The 19,405-nt window shown below is 43.8% G+C and overlaps 1 protein-coding gene across 1 annotated transcript in view; it reads right to left on the reverse strand.

Annotated features, from left to right (window-relative positions):
- Positions 1-431: 431 nt before the first annotated feature.
- Positions 432-19,405, reverse strand: part of cnih4 (cornichon family member 4) — a 39,496-nt gene continuing 20,522 nt past the window's right edge. Inside the window, exon 5 of the mRNA XM_078212136.1 lies at positions 432-1,349. Within this exon, the coding sequence (XP_078068262.1) occupies positions 1,322-1,349 (28 nt within the window). The 3' untranslated portion in view covers positions 432-1,321. The remainder of the gene's footprint in view (positions 1,350-19,405) is intronic.

Genomic DNA, 19,405 nt, shown 5'->3' on the forward strand with positions numbered 1-19,405 from the left:
CCTCACTCACCCTGAGGCACTGACACCCTCACTCACCCTGAGGCACTGACACCCTCACTCACCCTGAGGCACTGACACCCTCACCCACCCTGAGGCACTGACACCCTCACTCACCCTGAGGCACTGACACCCTCACTCACCCTGAGACACAGACACCCTCACTCACCCTGAGACACAGACACCCTCACTCACCCTGAGGCACTGACACCCTCACTCACCCTGAGGCACTGACACCCTCACTCACCCTGAGGCACTGACACCCTCACTCACCCTGAGGCACTGACACCCTCACTCACCCTGAGGCACTGACACCCTCACTCACCCTGAGGCACTGACACCCTCACTCACCCTGAGGCACTGACACCCTCACTCACCGAGGCACAGACACCCTCACCCTCTCCCTGGGCCTTTCCAGATGGAAACAGATTTTTAAAAATCCAAAGTTCACTATCGCTGTATTGCAGAAATACCAACATAAACAAGTGACAGCCATTTGCTGGTTCATTCCTCAGGGCAATGCTTGGACCAGACTCGAGCTGCTTGGTTTAAATTTCAAAACATGCTTGGCAGTTAACTGTCAGTCACCATTGACTGGTGCATTCTCTGTAGCAACATCTCTGCTAATCAGAGTCCACTTGCCAGCCAATCAACGATCTCTTATAAAGCTTCTTGCTAAGTGTCCTGCTGAGTTCAAGATGAAAAGCTTTGACCTGTCTCTTTGTTCAGGAATGTGATGTATTCAGATGATGTGACTGATGGGCAGCATGTCAGTGAAAATTGGAGGGACTGAGGATAGTTGTATGGGAGACGACAGGGAAGAGTTCAGGAGAAGGAAGAGGTACCATTGTAGGCGATTCCCTGGAAAGGATCACATGAATAAAATTAGAGTCCAGCAAGTGTAGTCTCAGCCAGCTGGATGACGGTGAAGAGGTGTTAGCTGACTGCTCGCTTCTGCATGTAAACATCGAGAAGGATGATGAGGGGCAGTGTACCACGGCGATAATTATCATTAATGCGAGTGAAATCAAATCCAAACTCAGCCAGTTCCAATGAGTGAGCTACAAGAGCTCAATAAGTGAATGTTCGCCAATGGGAAATCTATCCGTGATACATCAAGCTGCCGATCGAAGATTTCCTTTCAAACAGTAACTTTATTGTTTAAAAAATAATCTCAAAACACATTTGAATCATGTCCAAAATAAACTGCATGATGTATCCTCCTCGTGCTGCTTGTGAACTTCCAACTATGAACAGAACTGCGAGGGAGCGACAGTCCCGTGCCTATACTTGTGCGACCATGGAGCAACGTCCAGGAACAATGTCAGTCATTTATCAAGGCCAGAATCATACTGTGAAAGGAAAAGATGATCAGAATGTTGGCTATCACAATCGCTTGCCATGTAAGGTCACATTAAGGAGCAGTAAACTGGGAGAGACCAACCCAGCCTTCAATAAAACAGGCTTACATGACAAACTGTACTCCTGGAATGCGAGTGACTAATAACTCTCTGCGTTACTCCACACACACACACACACACACACAGTTATAACTCTCTGCATTACTCCACACACACTATCAGACTGTGTTATAAGAACATAAGAAATAGGAGCAGGAGTAGGCCATCTAGCCCCTCGAGTCTGCCCCGCCATTCAATAAGATCATCAATAAGTGGATCAGTTCCACTTACCCGCCTGATCCCTATAACCCCTAATTCCCTTATCGATCAGGAATCCATCTATCCGTGATTTAAACATATTCAACGAGGTAGCCTCCACCACTTCAGTGGGCAGAGAATTCCAGAGATTCACCACCCTTTGAGAGAAGAAGTTCCTCCTCAACTCTGTCCTAAACTGACCCCCCTTTATTCTGAGGCTGTGCCCTCTAGTTCTGGTTTCCTTTCTAAGTGGAAAGAATCTCTCCACCTCGACCCTATCCAGCCCCTTCATTATCTTATAGGTCTCTATAAGTTCCCCCCTCAGCCTTCTAAATTCCAACGAATACAAACCCAATCTACTCAGTCTCTCCTCATAGTCCACACCCTTCATCTCTGGTATCAACCTGGTGAACCTTCTCTGCACTCCCTCCAAGGCCAATATATCCTTCCGCAAATAAGGGGACCAATACTGCACACAGTATTCCAGCTGCGGCCTCACCAATGCCCTGTACAGATGCAGCAAGACATCTCTGCTTTTATATTCTATCCCCCTTGCGATATAGGCCAACATCCCATTTGCCTTCTTGATCACCTGTTGCACCTGCAGACTGGGTTTTTGCGTCTCATGCACAAGGACCCCCAGGTCCCTCTCCACAGCAGCATGTTGTAATTTCTTTCCATTGAGATAATAATCCAATTTGCTATGATTTCTTCCAAAGTGAATAACCTTGCATTTGTCAACGTTATACCCCATCTGCCAGATCCTCGCCCACTCACTCAGCCTGTCCAAATCTCTGCAGACCTTCTACGCCCTCCACACGATTCACTTTTCCACTTATCTTTGTGTCGTCTGCAAACTTTGTTACCCTACACTCAGTCCCCTCCTCCAGATCGTCTATATAAATGGTAAATAGTTGAGGCCTCAGTACCGATCCCTGCGGCACGCCACTAGTTACCATCTGCCAACTAGAAAAGCACCCATTTATAACTCTCTGTTACTGTTACAACGCTATACTGTTATAACTCTGTTACTCAACACACACTATCAGACTGTTATAACTCTCTGCGTTACTCCACACACACACACTCAGACTGTGTTATAACTCTCCGGGTTACTCCACACACACGATCAGACCGTGTTGTTACTCCACACACACACACTATCAGACTGTGTTATAACTCGCTGCGTTACTCCACACACACGATCAGACTGTGTTATAACTCTCTGCGTTACTCCACACACACACACTATCAGACTGTGTTCTAACTCTGCGTTACTCCACACACACTATCAGACTGTTATAATTCTGTTACTCCACACACACTATCAGACTGTGTAATAACTCTCTGCGTTACTCCACACACAGTATCAGACTGTGTTATAATTCTGCTACTCCATACACAGTATCAGACTGTGTTATAACTCTCTGCGTTACTCCACACACACTATCAGACTGTTATAATTCTGTTACTCCACACACACTATCAGAATGTGTTATAATTCTGTAACTCCACACACACTATGAGCCTGTGTTATAACTGTCTGCGTTACTCCACACACACTATCGGACTGTTATAATTCTGTTACTCCACACACACTATCAGACTGTGTTATAACTCTCTGCGTTACTCCACACACACTCTCAGACTGTGTTATAACTCTCTGCGTTACTCCACACACACTCTCAGACTGTGCTATAACTCTCTGTTACTCCACACACACTATCAGACTGTGTTATAATTCTGCAGCTCCACACACACTATCAGACTGTGCTATAACTCTCTGCGTTACTCCACACACACTATCAGACTGTGTTATAACTGTTACTCCACACACACTATCAGACTGTGTTATAACTCTCTGCGTTACTCCACACACACTATCAGACTGTGTTATAACTCTCTGCGTTACTCCACACACACTATCAGACTGTGTTATAATTCTGCATCTCCACACACACTATCAGACTGTGCTATAACTCTCTGCGTTACTCCACACACACTATCAGACTGTTATAATTCTGTTACTCCACACACACTATGAGCCTGTGTTATAACTGTCTGCGTTACTCCACACACACTATCAGACTGTGTTATAAATCTCTGCGTTACTCCACACACACTATCAGACTGTGTTATAACTCTCTGCGTTGCTCCACACACACTATCAGACTGTGCTATAACTCTCTGCGTTACTCCACACACACTATCAGACTGTGTTATAACTCTCTGCGTTACTCCACACACACTATCAGACTGTGTTATAACTCTCTGCGTTGCTCCACACACACTCTCAGACTGTGTTATAAATCTCTGCGTTGCTCCACACACACTCTCAGACTGTGTTATAACTCCGTGTTACTCCACACACACTCTCAGACTGTGTTATAACTCCGTGTTACTCCACACACACTATCAGACTGTGTTATAACTCCGTGTTACTCCACACACACTATCAGACTGTGTTATAATTCTGCAGCTCCACACACACTATCAGACTGTGCTATAACTCTCTGCGTTACTCCACACACACTATCAGACTGTGTTATAACTCTCCGCGTTACTCCACACACACTATCAGACTGTGTTATAACTCGCTGCGTTACTCCACACACACTATCAGACTGTGTTATAACTCGCTGCGTTACTCCACACACACTATCAGACTGTGTTATAACTCTCCGCGTTACTCCACACACACTATCAGACTGTGTTATAACTCTCTGCGTTACTCCACACACACTATCGGACTGTGCTATAACTCGCTGCGTTACTCCACACACAGTATCAGACTGTGTTATAACTCTCTGCGTTACTCCACACACACTATCAGACTGTGTTATAACTCTCTGCGTTACTCCACACACTATCAGACTGTGTTATAACTCTCTGCGTTATTCTACACACACTCTCAGACTGTTATAATTCTGCTACTCCACACACACTATCAGACTGTGTTATAACTCTCTGCGTTACTCCACACACACTATCAGACTGTGTTATAACTCGCTGCGTTACTCCACACACACTATCAGACTGTGTTATAACTCGCTGCGTTACTCCACACACACTATCAGACTGTGTTATAACTCTCCGCGTTACTCCACACACACTATCAGACTGTGTTATAACTCTCTGCGTTACTCCACACACACTATCAGACTGTGCTATAACTCTCTGCGTTACTCCACACACTATCAGACTGTGTTATAACTCTCTGCGTTATTCTACACACACTCTCAGACTGTTATAATTCTGCTACTCCACACACACTATCAGACTGTGTTATAACTCTCTGCGTCACTCCACACACTATCAGACTGTGTTATAACTCTCTGCGTTATTCTACACACACTCTCAGACTGTTATAATTCTGCTACTCCACACACACTATCAGACTGTGTTATAACTCTCTGCGTCACTCCACACACTATCAGACTGTGTTATAACTCTCTGCGTTATTCTACACACACTCTCAGACTGTTATAATTCTGCTACTCCACACACACTATCAGACTGTGTTATAACTCTCTGCGTCACTCCACACACTATCAGACTGTGTTATAACTCTCTGCGTTATTCTACACACACTCTCAGACTGTTATAATTCTGCTACTCCACACACACTATCAGACTGTGTTATAACTCTCTGCGTCACTCCACACACTATCAGACTGTGTTATAACTCTCTGCGTTATTCTACACACACTCTCAGACTGTTATAATTCTGCTACTCCACACACACTATCAGACTGTGCAATAACACTCTGCGTAACTCCACACACACTATCAGACGGTGTTTATATCTCTCCGTTACTCCACACACACTATCAGACTGTGCTATAACTGTTACTCTACACACACTCTCAGATTGTTATAACTCTGTTACTCCACACGCACGATCAGACTGTGTTATAACTCTCTGCGTTACTCCACACACACTATCAGACTGTGTTATAACTCTCTGCGTTACTCCACACACACTATCAGACTGTGTTATAACTCTCTGCGTTACTCCACACACACTATCAGACTGTGTTATAACTCTCTGCGTTACTCCACACACACTATCAGACTGTGTTATAACTCTCTGCGTTACTCCACACACACTATCAGACAGTGTTATAACTCTCTGCGTTAGTCCACACACACTCTCAGACTGTGTTATAACTCTCTGCGTTACTCCACACACACTATCAGACTGTTATAATTCTGTTACTCCACACACACGATCAGACTGTGTTATAACTCTCTGCGTTACTCCACACACACTCTCAGACTGTGTTATAACTCTCTGCGTTACTCCACACACACTATCAGACTGTGTTATAACTCTCTGCGTTACTCCACACACACTCTCAGACTGTGTTATAACTCTCTGCGTTACTCCACACACACTATCGGACTGTGTTATAATTCTGCAGCTCCACACACACTCTCAGACTGTGCTATAACTCTCCGTTACTCCACACACACTCTCAGACTGTTATAATTCTGTTACTCCACACACACTATCAGACTGTGTTATAACTCTCTGCGTTACTCCACACACAGTATCAGACTATGTTATAATTCTGCTACTCCACACACACTATGAGCCTGTGTTATAACTGTCTGCGTTACTCCACACACACTATCAGACTGTGTTATAATTCTGTTACTCCACACACACTATCAGACTGTGTTATAACTCTCTGCGTTACTCCACACACACTATCAGACAGTGTTATAACTCTCTGCGTTAGTCCACACACACTCTCAGACTGTGTTATAACTCTCTGCGTTACTCCACACACACTATCAGACTGTTATAATTCTGTTACTCCACACACACGATCAGACTGTGTTATAACTCTCTGCGTTACTCCACACACACTATCAGACTGTGTTATAACTCTCTGCGTTACTCCACACACACTATCAGACTGTGTTATAACTCTCTGTTACTCCACACACACTATCGGACTGTGTTATAATTCTGCAGCTGCACACACACTATCAGACTGTGCTATAACTCTCCGTTACTCCACACACACTATCAGACTGTGTTATAACCCTCTGCGTTACTCCACACACACTATCAGACTGTGTTATAACTCTCTGCGTTACTCCACACACACTATCAGACTGTGTTATAACTCTCTGCGTTACTCCACACACACTATCAGACTGTGTTATAACTCTCTGCGTTACTCCACACACACTATCAGACTGTGTTATAACTCTCTGCGTTACTCCACACACACTATCAGACTGTGTTATAACTCTCTGCGTTACTCCACACACACTATCAGACTGTGTTATAACTCTCTGCGTTACTCCACACACACTATCAGACAGTGTTATAACTCTCTGCGTTAGTCCACACACACTATCAGACTGTTATAATTCTGTTACTCCACACACACGATCAGACTGTGTTATAACTCTCTGCGTTACTCCACACACACTATCGGACTGTTATAATTCTGTTACTCCACACACACTATCAGACTGTGTTATAACTCTCTGCGTTACTCCACACACACTCTCAGACTGTGTTATAACTCTCTGCGTTACTCCACACACACTATCGGACTGTGTTATAATTCTGCAGCTCCACACACACTCTCAGACTGTGCTATAACTCTCCGTTACTCCACACACACTCTCAGACTGTTATAATTCTGTTACTCCACACACACTATCAGACTGTGTTATAACTCTCTGCGTTACTCCACACACAGTATCAGACTATGTTATAATTCTGCTACTCCACACACACTATGAGCCTGTGTTATAACTGTCTGCGTTACTCCACACACACTATCAGACTGTGTTATAATTCTGTTACTCCACACACACTATCAGACTGTGTTATAACTCTCTGCGTTACTCCACACACACTATCAGACAGTGTTATAACTCTCTGCGTTAGTCCACACACACTCTCAGACTGTGTTATAACTCTCTGCGTTACTCCACACACACTATCAGACTGTTATAATTCTGTTACTCCACACACACGATCAGACTGTGTTATAACTCTCTGCGTTACTCCACACACACTATCAGACTGTGTTATAACTCTCTGCGTTACTCCACACACACTATCAGACTGTGTTATAACTCTCTGTTACTCCACACACACTATCGGACTGTGTTATAATTCTGCAGCTGCACACACACTATCAGACTGTGCTATAACTCTCCGTTACTCCACACACACGATCAGACTGTGTTATAACTCTCTGCGTTACTCCACACACACTATCAGACTGTGTTATAACTCTCTGCGTTACTCCACACACACTATCAGACTGTGTTATAACTCTCTGTTACTCCACACACACTATCGGACTGTGTTATAATTCTGCAGCTGCACACACACTATCAGACTGTGCTATAACTCTCCGTTACTCCACACACACTATCAGACTGTGTTATAACCCTCTGCGTTACTCCACACACACTATCAGACTGTGTTATAACTCTCTGCGTTACTCCACACACACTATCAGACTGTGTTATAACTCTCTGCGTTACTCCACACACACTATCAGACTGTGTTATAACTCTCTGTTACTCCACACACACTATCAGACTGTGTTATAACTCTCTGTTACTCCACACACACTATCGGACTGTGTTATAATTCTGCAGCTCCACACACACTATCGGACTGTGCTATAACTCTCTGCGTTACTCCACACACACTATCAGACTGTGTTATAACTCGCTGCGTTACTCCACACACACTCTCAGACTGTGTTATAACTCTCTCCGTTACTCCACACACACTATCAGACTGTGTTATAACTCGCTGCGTTACTCCACACACACTCTCAGACTGTGTTATAACTCTCTGCGTTACTCCACACACACTATCAGACTGTGCTATAACTCTCTGCGTTACTCCACACACACTATCAGACTGTGCTATAACTCTCTGCGTTACTCCACACATACTATCAGACTGTGCTATAACTCTCTGCGTTACTCCACACACACTATCAGACTGTGTTATAACCCTCTGCGTTACTCCACACACACTATCAGACTGTGCTATAACTCTCTGCGTTACTCCACACACACTATCAGAATGTGTTATAACTCTCTGCGTTACTCCACACACACTATCAGACTGTGCTATAACTCTCTGCGTTACTCCACACACACTATCAGACTGTGTTATAATTCTGTAACTCCACACACACTGAGCCTGTGTTATAACTGTCTGCGTTACTCCACACACACTATCAGACTGTGTTATAACTCTCTGCGTTACTCCACACACACTATCAGACTGTGTTATAATTCTGCTACTCCACACACACTATCAGACTGTGCTATAACTCTCTGCGTTACTCCACACACACTATCAGACTGTGTTATAACTCTCTGCGTTACTCCACACACACTATCAGACTGTGTTATAACTGCGTTACTCCACACACACTATCAGACTGTGTTATAACTCTCCGCGTTACACCACACACACTATCAGACTGTGTTATAACTCTCTGCGTTACTCCACACACACTATCAGACTGTTATAATTCTGTTACTCCACACACACGATCAGACTGTGTTATAACTCTCTGCGTTACTCCACACACACGATCAGACTGTGTTATAACTCTCTGCGTTACTCCACACACACTATCAGACTGTGTTATAACTCTCCGCGTTACACCACACACACTATCAGACTGTGTTATAACTCTCTGCGTTACTCCACACACACTATCAGACTGTGTTATAATTCTGTAACTCCACACACACTATGAGCCTGTGTTATAACTGTCTGCGTTACTCCACACACACTATCAGACTGTGTTATAACTCTCTGCGTTACTCCACACACACTATCAGACTGTGTTATAACTCTCTGCGTTACTCCACACACACTATCAGACTGTGTTATAATTCTGTAACTCCACACACACTATGAGCCTGTGTTATAACTGTCTGCGTTACTCCACACACACTATCAGACTGTGTTATAACTCTGCGTTACTCCACACACACACACTCTCAGACTGTGTTATAACTCTCTGCGTTACTCCACACACACTATCAGACTGTGTTATAACTCTGCGTTACTCCACACACACACACTCTCAGACTGTGTTATAACTCGCTGCGTTACTCCACACACACTATCAGACTGTGTTATAACTCTGCGTTACTCCACACACACTATCAGACTGTGTTATAACTCTCCGCGTTACTCCACACACAGTATCAGACTGTTATAACTCTCTGCGTTACTCCACACACACTCTCAGACTGTGTTATAACTCTGCGTTACTCCACACACACACACTCTCAGACTGTGTTATAACTCGCTGCGTTACTCCACACACACTATCAGACTGTGTTATAACTCTGCGTTACTCCGCACACACTATCAGACTGTGTTATAACTCTGCGTTACTCCACACACACACACACTCAGACTGTGTTATAACTCGCTGCGTTACTCCACACACACTATCAGACTGTGTTATAACTCTGCGTTACTCCACACACACTATCAGACTATGTTATAATTCTGTAACTCCACACACACTATGAGCCAGTGTTATAACTGTCTGCATTACTCCACACACAGTATCAGACTGTGTTATAACTCTGTTACTCCACACACACTCTCCGACTGTGTTATAACTCTCTGCGTTACTCCACACACACGATCAGACTGTGTTATAATTCTGCAGCTCCACACACACTATCAGACTGTGCTATAACTCTCTGCGTTATTCCACACACACGATCAGACTGTGTTATAACTCTCTGTTACTCCACACACACTCTCAGACTGTGTTATAATTCTGCAGCTCCACACACACTATCAGACTGTGCTATAACTCTCTGCGTTATTCCACACACACACACTCTCAGACTGTGTTATAACTGTTACTCCACACACACTATCAGACTGTGTTATAACTCTCTGTTACTCCACACACACTATCAGACTGTGTTATAATTCTGCAGCTCCACACACACTATCAGACTGTGCTATAACTCTCTGCGTTATTCCACACACACACACTCTCAGACTGTGTTATAACTGTTACTCCACACACACTATCAGACTGTGTTATAATTCTGCAGCTCCACACACACTATCAGACTGTGCTATAACTCTCTGCGTTATTCCACACACACACACTCTCAGACTGTGTTATAACTCTGTTACTCCACACACACTATCAGACTGTGTTACAACTCTCTGCGTTACTCCACACACACTATCAGACTGTGCTATAACTCTCTGCGTTACTCCACACACACTATCAGACTGTGCTATAACTCTCTGCGTTACTCCACACACACTATCAGACTGTGCTATAACTCTCTGCGTTACTCCACACACACTATCAGACTGTGTTATAACTCTCTGCATTACTCCGCACACACTATCAGACTGTGCTATAACTCTCCGTTACTCCACACACACTATCAGACTGTGTTATAACTCGCTGCGTTACTCCACACACACTATCAGACTGTGTTACAACTCTCTGCATTACTCCGCACACACTATCAGACTGTGCTATAACTCTCCGTTACTCCACACACACTATCAGACTGTGTTATAACTCTCTGCCTTACTCCACACACACTATCAGACTGTGTTATAACTCTCTGCATTACTCCGCACACACTATCAGACTGTGCTATAACTCTCCGTTACTCCACACACACTATCAGACTGTGTTATAACTCGCTGCGTTACTCCACACACACTATCAGACTGTGTTACAACTCTCTGCATTACTCCGCACACACTATCAGACTGTGCTATAACTCTCTGCATTACTCCGCACACACTATCAGACTGTGCTATAACTCGCTGCGTTACTCCACACACACTATCAGACTGTGTTATAACTCGCTGCGTTACTCCACACATACTATCAGACTGTGTTATAACTCGCTGCGTTACTCCACACACACTATCAGACTGTGTTATAACTCTCTGCGTTACTCCACACACACTATCAGACTGTGTTATAACTCGCTGCGTTACTCCACACACACTATCAGACTGTGTTATAACTCGCTGCGTTACTCCACACACACTATCAGACTGTGCTATAACTCTCTGCATTACTCCACACACACTATCGGACTGTGCTATAACTCTCCGTTACTCCACACACACTCTCAGACTGTGTTATAAATCTCTGCGTTACTCCACACACACTATCAGACTGTGTTATAACTCTCTGCGTTACTCCACACACACTATCAGACTGTGTTATAACTCACCGCGTTACACCACACACACTATCAGACTGTGTTATAACTCTCTGCGTTACTCCACACACACTCTCAGACTGTGTTATAATTCTGCAGCTCCACACACACTATCAGACTGTGCTATAACTCTCTGCGTGACTCCACACACACTATCAGACTGTGTTATAACTCTCTGCGTTACTCCACACACACTATCAGACTGTGTTATAAATCTCTGCGTTACTCCACACACACTATCAGACTGTGTTATAACTCTCTGCGTTACTCCACACACACTATCAGACTGTGTTATAACTCACCGCGTTACTCCACACACACTATCAGACTGTGTTATAACTCTCTGCGTTACTCCACACACACTATCAGACTGTGTTATAACTCTCTGCGTTACTCCACACACACTATCAGACTGTGTTATAACTCTCTGCATTACTCCACACACACTATCGGACTGTGTTATAACTCTCTGCGTTACTCCACACACACTATCAGACTGTGTTATAACTCACCGCGTTACACCACACACACTATCAGACTGTGTTATAACTCTCTGCGTTACTCCACACACACTCTCAGACTGTGTTATAATTCTGCAGCTCCACACACACTATCAGACTGTGCTATAACTCTCTGCGTGACTCCACACACACTATCAGACTGTGTTATAACTCTCTGCGTTACTCCACACACACTATCAGACTGTGTTATAACTCTCTGCGTTACTCCACACACACTCTCAGACTGTGTTATAACTCTCTGCGTTACTCCACACACACTATCAGACTGTGTTATAACTCTCTGCGTTACTCCACACACACTATCAGACTGTGTTATAACTCTCTGCGTTACTCCACACACACTCTCAGACTGTGTTATAATTCTGCAGCTCCACACACACTATCAGACTGTGCTATAACTCTCTGCGTGACTCCACACACACTATCAGACTGTGTTATAACTCTCTGCGTTACTCCACACACACTATCAGACTGTGTTATAACTCTCTGCGTTACTCCACACACACTCTCAGACTGTGATATAACTCTCCGCGTTACTCTACACACACTATCAGACTGTGTTATAACTCTCTGTTACTCCACACACACTATCAGACTGTGTTATAATTCTGCAGCTCCACACACACTATCAGACTGTGCTATAACTCTCTGCGTTACTCCACACACACTATCAGACTGTGTTATAACTGTTACTCCACACACACTATCAGACTGTGTTATAACTCTCTGCGTTACTCCACACACACTATCAGACTGTGTTATAACTGTTACTCCACACACACTCTCAGACTGTGTTATAACTCTCTGCGTTACTCCACACACACTATCGGACTGTGCTATAACTCGCTGCGTTACTCCACACACAGTATCAGACTGTGTTATAACTCTCTTACTCCACACACACTATCAGACTGTGTTATAACTCTCTGCGTTACTCCACACACACTATCAGACTGTGTTATAACTCTCTGTGTTACTCCACACACACTATCAGACTGTGCTATAACTCTCTGCGTTACTCCACACACACTATCAGACTGTGTTATAACTCTCCGTGTTACTCCACACACACTATCAGACTGTGTTATAACTCTCTGCGTTACTCCACACACACTATCGGACTGTGCTATAACTCGCTGCGTTACTCCACACACAGTATCAGACTGTGTTATAACTCTCTTACTCCACACACACTATCAGACTGTGTTATAACTCTCTGCGTTACTCCACACACACTATCAGACTGTGTTATAACTCTCTGCGTTACTCCACACACACTATCAGACTGTGCTATAACTCTCTGCGTTACTCCACACACACTATCAGACTGTGTTATAACTCTCCGTGTTACTCCACACTATCAGACTGTGTTATAACTCTCTGCGTTACTCCACACACACTATCGGACTGTGCTATAACTCGCTGCGTTACTCCACACACAGTATCAGACTGTGTTATAACTCTGTTACTCCACACACACTATCAGACTGTGTTATAACTCTCTGCGTTACTCCACACACACTATCGGACTGTGCTATAACTCGCTGCGTTACTCCACACACAGTATCAGACTGTGTTATAACTCTGTTACTCCACACACACTATCAGACTGTGTTATAACTCTCTGCGTTACTCCACACACACTATCAGACTGTGTTATAACTCTCTGCGTTACTCCACACACACTATCAGACTGTGCTATAACTCTCTGCGTTACTCCACACACACTATCAGACTGTGTTATAACTCTCTGCGTTACTCCACACACACTATCAGACTGTGTTATAACTCTCTGCGTTACTCCACACACACTATCGGACTGTGCTATAACTCGCTGCGTTACTCCACACACAGTATCAGACTGTGTTATAACTCTCTTACTCCACACACACTATCAGACTGTGTTATAACTCTCTGCGTTACTCCACACACACTATCAGACTGTGTTATAACTCTCTGCGTTACTCCACACACACTATCAGACTGTGCTATAACTCTCTGCGTTACTCCACACACACTATCAGACTGTGTTATAACTCTCCGTGTTACTCCACACTATCAGACTGTGTTATAACTCTCTGCGTTACTCCACACACACTATCAGACTGTGTTATAACTCTGTTACTCCACACACACTATCAGACTGTGTTATAACTCTCTGCGTTACTCCACAGACACTATCAGACTGTGTTCTAACTCCCTGCGTCACTCCACACACTATCAGACTGTGTTATAACTCTCTGCGTTACTCCACACACACTATCAGACTGTGCAATAACACTCTGCGTAACTCCACACACACACTATCAGACGGTGTTTATATCTCTCCGTTACTCCACACACACTATCAGACTGTGCTATAACTGTTACTCTACACGCACACTCAGATTGTTATAACTCTGTTACTCCACACGCACGATCGGACTGTGCTATAACTCTCTGCGTTACTCCACACACACTATCAGACTGTGTTATAACTCTCTGCGTTACTCCACACACACTATCAGACTGTTATAATTCTGTTACTCCACACACACTATCAGACTGTTATAATTCTGTTACTCCACACACACGATCAGACTGTGTTATAACTGTCTGCGTTACTCCACACACACTATCAGACTGTTATAATTCTGTTACTCCACACACACGATCAGACTGTGTTATAACTCTCTGCGTTACTCCACACACACTATCGGACTGTTATAATTCTGTTACTCCACACACACTATCAGACTGTGTTATAACTCTCTGCGTTACTCCACACACACTATCAGACTGTTATAATTCTGTTACTCCACACACACGATCAGACTGTGTTATAACTCTCTGCGTTACTCCACACACACTATCGGACTGTTATAATTCTGTTACTCCACACACACTATCAGACTGTGTTATAACTCTCTGCGTTAGTCCACACACACTCTCAGACTGTGTTATAACTCTCTGCGTTACTCCACACACACTATCGGACTGTTATAATTCTGTTACTCCACACACACTATCAGACTGTGTTATAACTCTCTGCGTTAGTCCACACACACTCTCAGACTGTGTTATAACTCTCTGCGTTACTCCACACACACTCTCAGACTGTGTTATAACTCTCCGTTACTCCACACACACTCTCAGACTGTGCTATAACTCTCCGTTACTCCACACACACTCTCAGACTGTGCTATAACTCTCCGTTACTCCACACACACTCTCAGACTGTGCTATAACTCTCCGTTACTCCACACACACTATCAGACTGTGTTATAACTCTCTGCGTTACTCCGCACACACTATCAGACAGTGTTATAATTCTGTTACTCCACACACACTATCAGACTGTGTTACAACTCTCTGCGTTACTCCACACACACTATCAGACTGTGTTATAACTCTCTGCGTTACTCCACACACACTATCAGACTGTGCTATAACTCTCTGCATTACTCCACACACACTCTCAGACTGTGCTATAACTCTCTGCGTTACTCCACACACACTATCAGACTGTGTTATAACTCTGCGTTACTCCACACACACTATCAGACTGTGCTATAACTCTCTGCGTTACTCCACACACACTATCAGACTGTGTTATAACTCTCTGCGTTACTCCGCACACACTATCGGACTGTGCTATAACTCTCCGTTACTCCACACACACTATCAGACTGTGTTATAATTCTCTGTTACTCCACACACACTATCAGACTGTGTTATAATTCTGCAGCTCCACACACACTATCAGACTGTGTTATAACTCTCTGCGTTATTCCACACACAAGATCAGACTGTGTTATAACTCTCCGCGTTACTCCACACACACACACTCTCAGACTGTGTTATAACTCTGTTACTCCACACACACTATCAGACTGTGTTACAACTCTCTGCGTTACTCCACACACACTATCAGACTGTGTTATAACTCTCTGCGTTACTCCGCACACACTATCAGACTGTGCTATAACTCTCTGCATTACTCCACACACACTATCAGACTGTGTTATAACTCTCTGCGTTACTCCGCACACACTATCGGACTGTGCTATAACTCTCCGTTACTCCACACACACTATCAGACTGTGTTATAACTCGCTGCGTTACTCCACACACACTATCAGACTGTGTTATAACTCTCCGCGTTACTCCACACACACTATCAGACTGTGTTATAACTCTCTGCGTTACTCCACACACACTATCAGACTGTGTTATAACTCTCTGCGTTACTCCACACACACTATCAGACTGTGTTATAACTCTCTGCGTTACTCCACACACACTATCAGACTGTGTTATAATTCTGCAGCTCCACACACACTATCAGACTGTGCTATAACTCTCCGCGTTACTCCACACACACACACTCTCAGACTGTGTTATAACTCTCTGCGTTACTCCACACACACTATCAGACTGTGTTACAACTCTCTGCATTACTCCGCACACACTATCGGACTGTGCTATAACTCTCCGTTACTCCACACACACTATCAGACTGTGTTATAACTCGCTGCGTTACTCCACACACACTATCAGACTGTGGTATAACTCTCTGCGTTACTCCACACACACTATCAGACTGTGTTATAACTCGCTGCGTTACTCCACACATACTATCAGACTGTGTTATAACTCGCTGCGTTACTCCACACACACTATCAGACTGTGTTATAACTCTCTGCGTTACTCCACACACACTATCAGACTGTGGTATAACTCTCTGCGTTACTCCACACACACTATCAGACTGTGTTATAACTCTCCACGTTACACCACACACACTATCAGACTGTGTTATAACTCTCTGCGTTACTCCACACACACTATCAGACTGTTATAATTCTGTTACTCCACACACACTATGAGCCTGTGTTATAACTCACTGCGTTACTCCACACACACTATCAGACTGTGTTATAACTCTCCGCGTTACACCACACACACTATCAGACTGTGTAATAACTCTCTGCGTTACTCCACACACACTATCAGACTGTTATAATTCTGTTACTCCACACACACTATCAGACTGTGTTATAACTCTCTGCGTTACTCCACACACACGATCAGACTGTGTTTTAACTCTGTTACTCCACACACACTCTCAGACTGTGTTATAACTCTCTGCGTTATTCCACACACACTATCAGACTGTGTTATAACTCTCTGCGTTACACCACACACACGATCAGACTGTGTTTTAACTCCGTGTTACTCCACACACACTATCAGACTGTGTTTTAACTCTCTGCGTTATTCCACACTCACTATCAGACTGTGTTATAACTCTCTGCGTTACACGACACACACGATCAGACTGTGTTATAATGCCGTGTTACTCCACACTATCAGACTGTGCAATAACACTCTGCGTAACTCCACACACACACTATCAGACGGTGTTTATATCTCTCCGTTACTCCACACACACTATCAGACTGTGCTATAACTGTTACTCTACACGCACACTCAGATTGTTATAACTCTGTTACTCCACACGCACGATCGGACTGTGCTATAACTCTCTGCGTTACTCCACACACACTATCAGACTGTGTTATAACTCTCTGCGTTACTCCACACACACTATCAGACTGTTATAATTCTGTTACTCCACACACACTATCAGACTGTTATAATTCTGTTACTCCACACACACGATCAGACTGTGTTATAACTGTCTGCGTTACTCCACACACACTATCAGACTGTTATAATTCTGTTACTCCACACACACGATCAGACTGTGTTATAACTCTCTGCGTTACTCCACACACACTATCGGACTGTTATAATTCTGTTACTCCACACACACTATCAGACTGTGTTATAACTCTCTGCGTTACTCCACACACACTATCAGACTGTTATAATTCTGTTACTCCACACACACGATCAGACTGTGTTATAACTCTCTGCGTTACTCCACACACACTATCGGACTGTTATAATTCTGTTACTCCACACACACTATCAGACTGTGTTATAACTCTCTGCGTTAGTCCACACACACTCTCAGACTGTGTTATAACTCTCTGCGTTACTCCACACACACTATCGGACTGTTATAATTCTGTTACTCCACACACACTATCAGACTGTGTTATAACTCTCTGCGTTAGTCCACACACACTCTCAGACTGTGTTATAACTCTCTGCGTTACTCCACACACACTCTCAGACTGTGTTATAACTCTCTGCGTTACTCCACACACACTATCAGACTGTGTTATAACTCTCTCCGTTACTCCACACACACTCTCAGACTGTGCTATAACTCTCCGTTACTCCACACACACTCTCAGACTGTGCTATAACTCTCCGTTACTCCACACACACTCTCAGACTGTGCTATAACTCTCCGTTACTCCACACACACTATCAGACTGTTATAATTCTGTTACTCCACACACACGATCAGACTGTGTTATAACTCTCTGCGTTACTCCACACACACTCTCAGACTGTTATAACTGTTACTCCACACACACTATCAGACTGTGTTATAACTCTCTGCGTTACTCCACACACACTCTCAGACTGTGCTATAACTCTCTGCGTTACTCCACACACACTATCAGACTGTGTTATAACTCTCTGCGTTACTCCACACACACTATCAGACTGTGTTATAACTCTCTGCGTTACTCCACACACACTATCAGACTGTGTTATAACTCTCTGCGTTACTCCACACACACTATCAGACTGTGTTATAACTCTCTGCGTTACTCCACACACACTATCAGACTGTGTTATAACTCTCTGCGTTACTCCACACACACTATCAGACTGTGTTATAACTCTCTGCGTTACTCCACACACACTATCAGACTGTGTTATAACTCTCTGCGTTACTCCACACACACTATCAGACTGTGTTATAACTCTCTGCGTTACTCCACACACACTCTCAGACTGTGCTATAACTCTCTGCGTTACTCCACACACAGTATCAGACTATGTTATAATTCT

The sequence above is a fragment of the Mustelus asterias genome, chromosome 5, assembly GCF_964213995.1.
Source record: "Mustelus asterias chromosome 5, sMusAst1.hap1.1, whole genome shotgun sequence".
Lineage (NCBI taxonomy): Eukaryota > Metazoa > Chordata > Chondrichthyes > Carcharhiniformes > Triakidae > Mustelus > Mustelus asterias.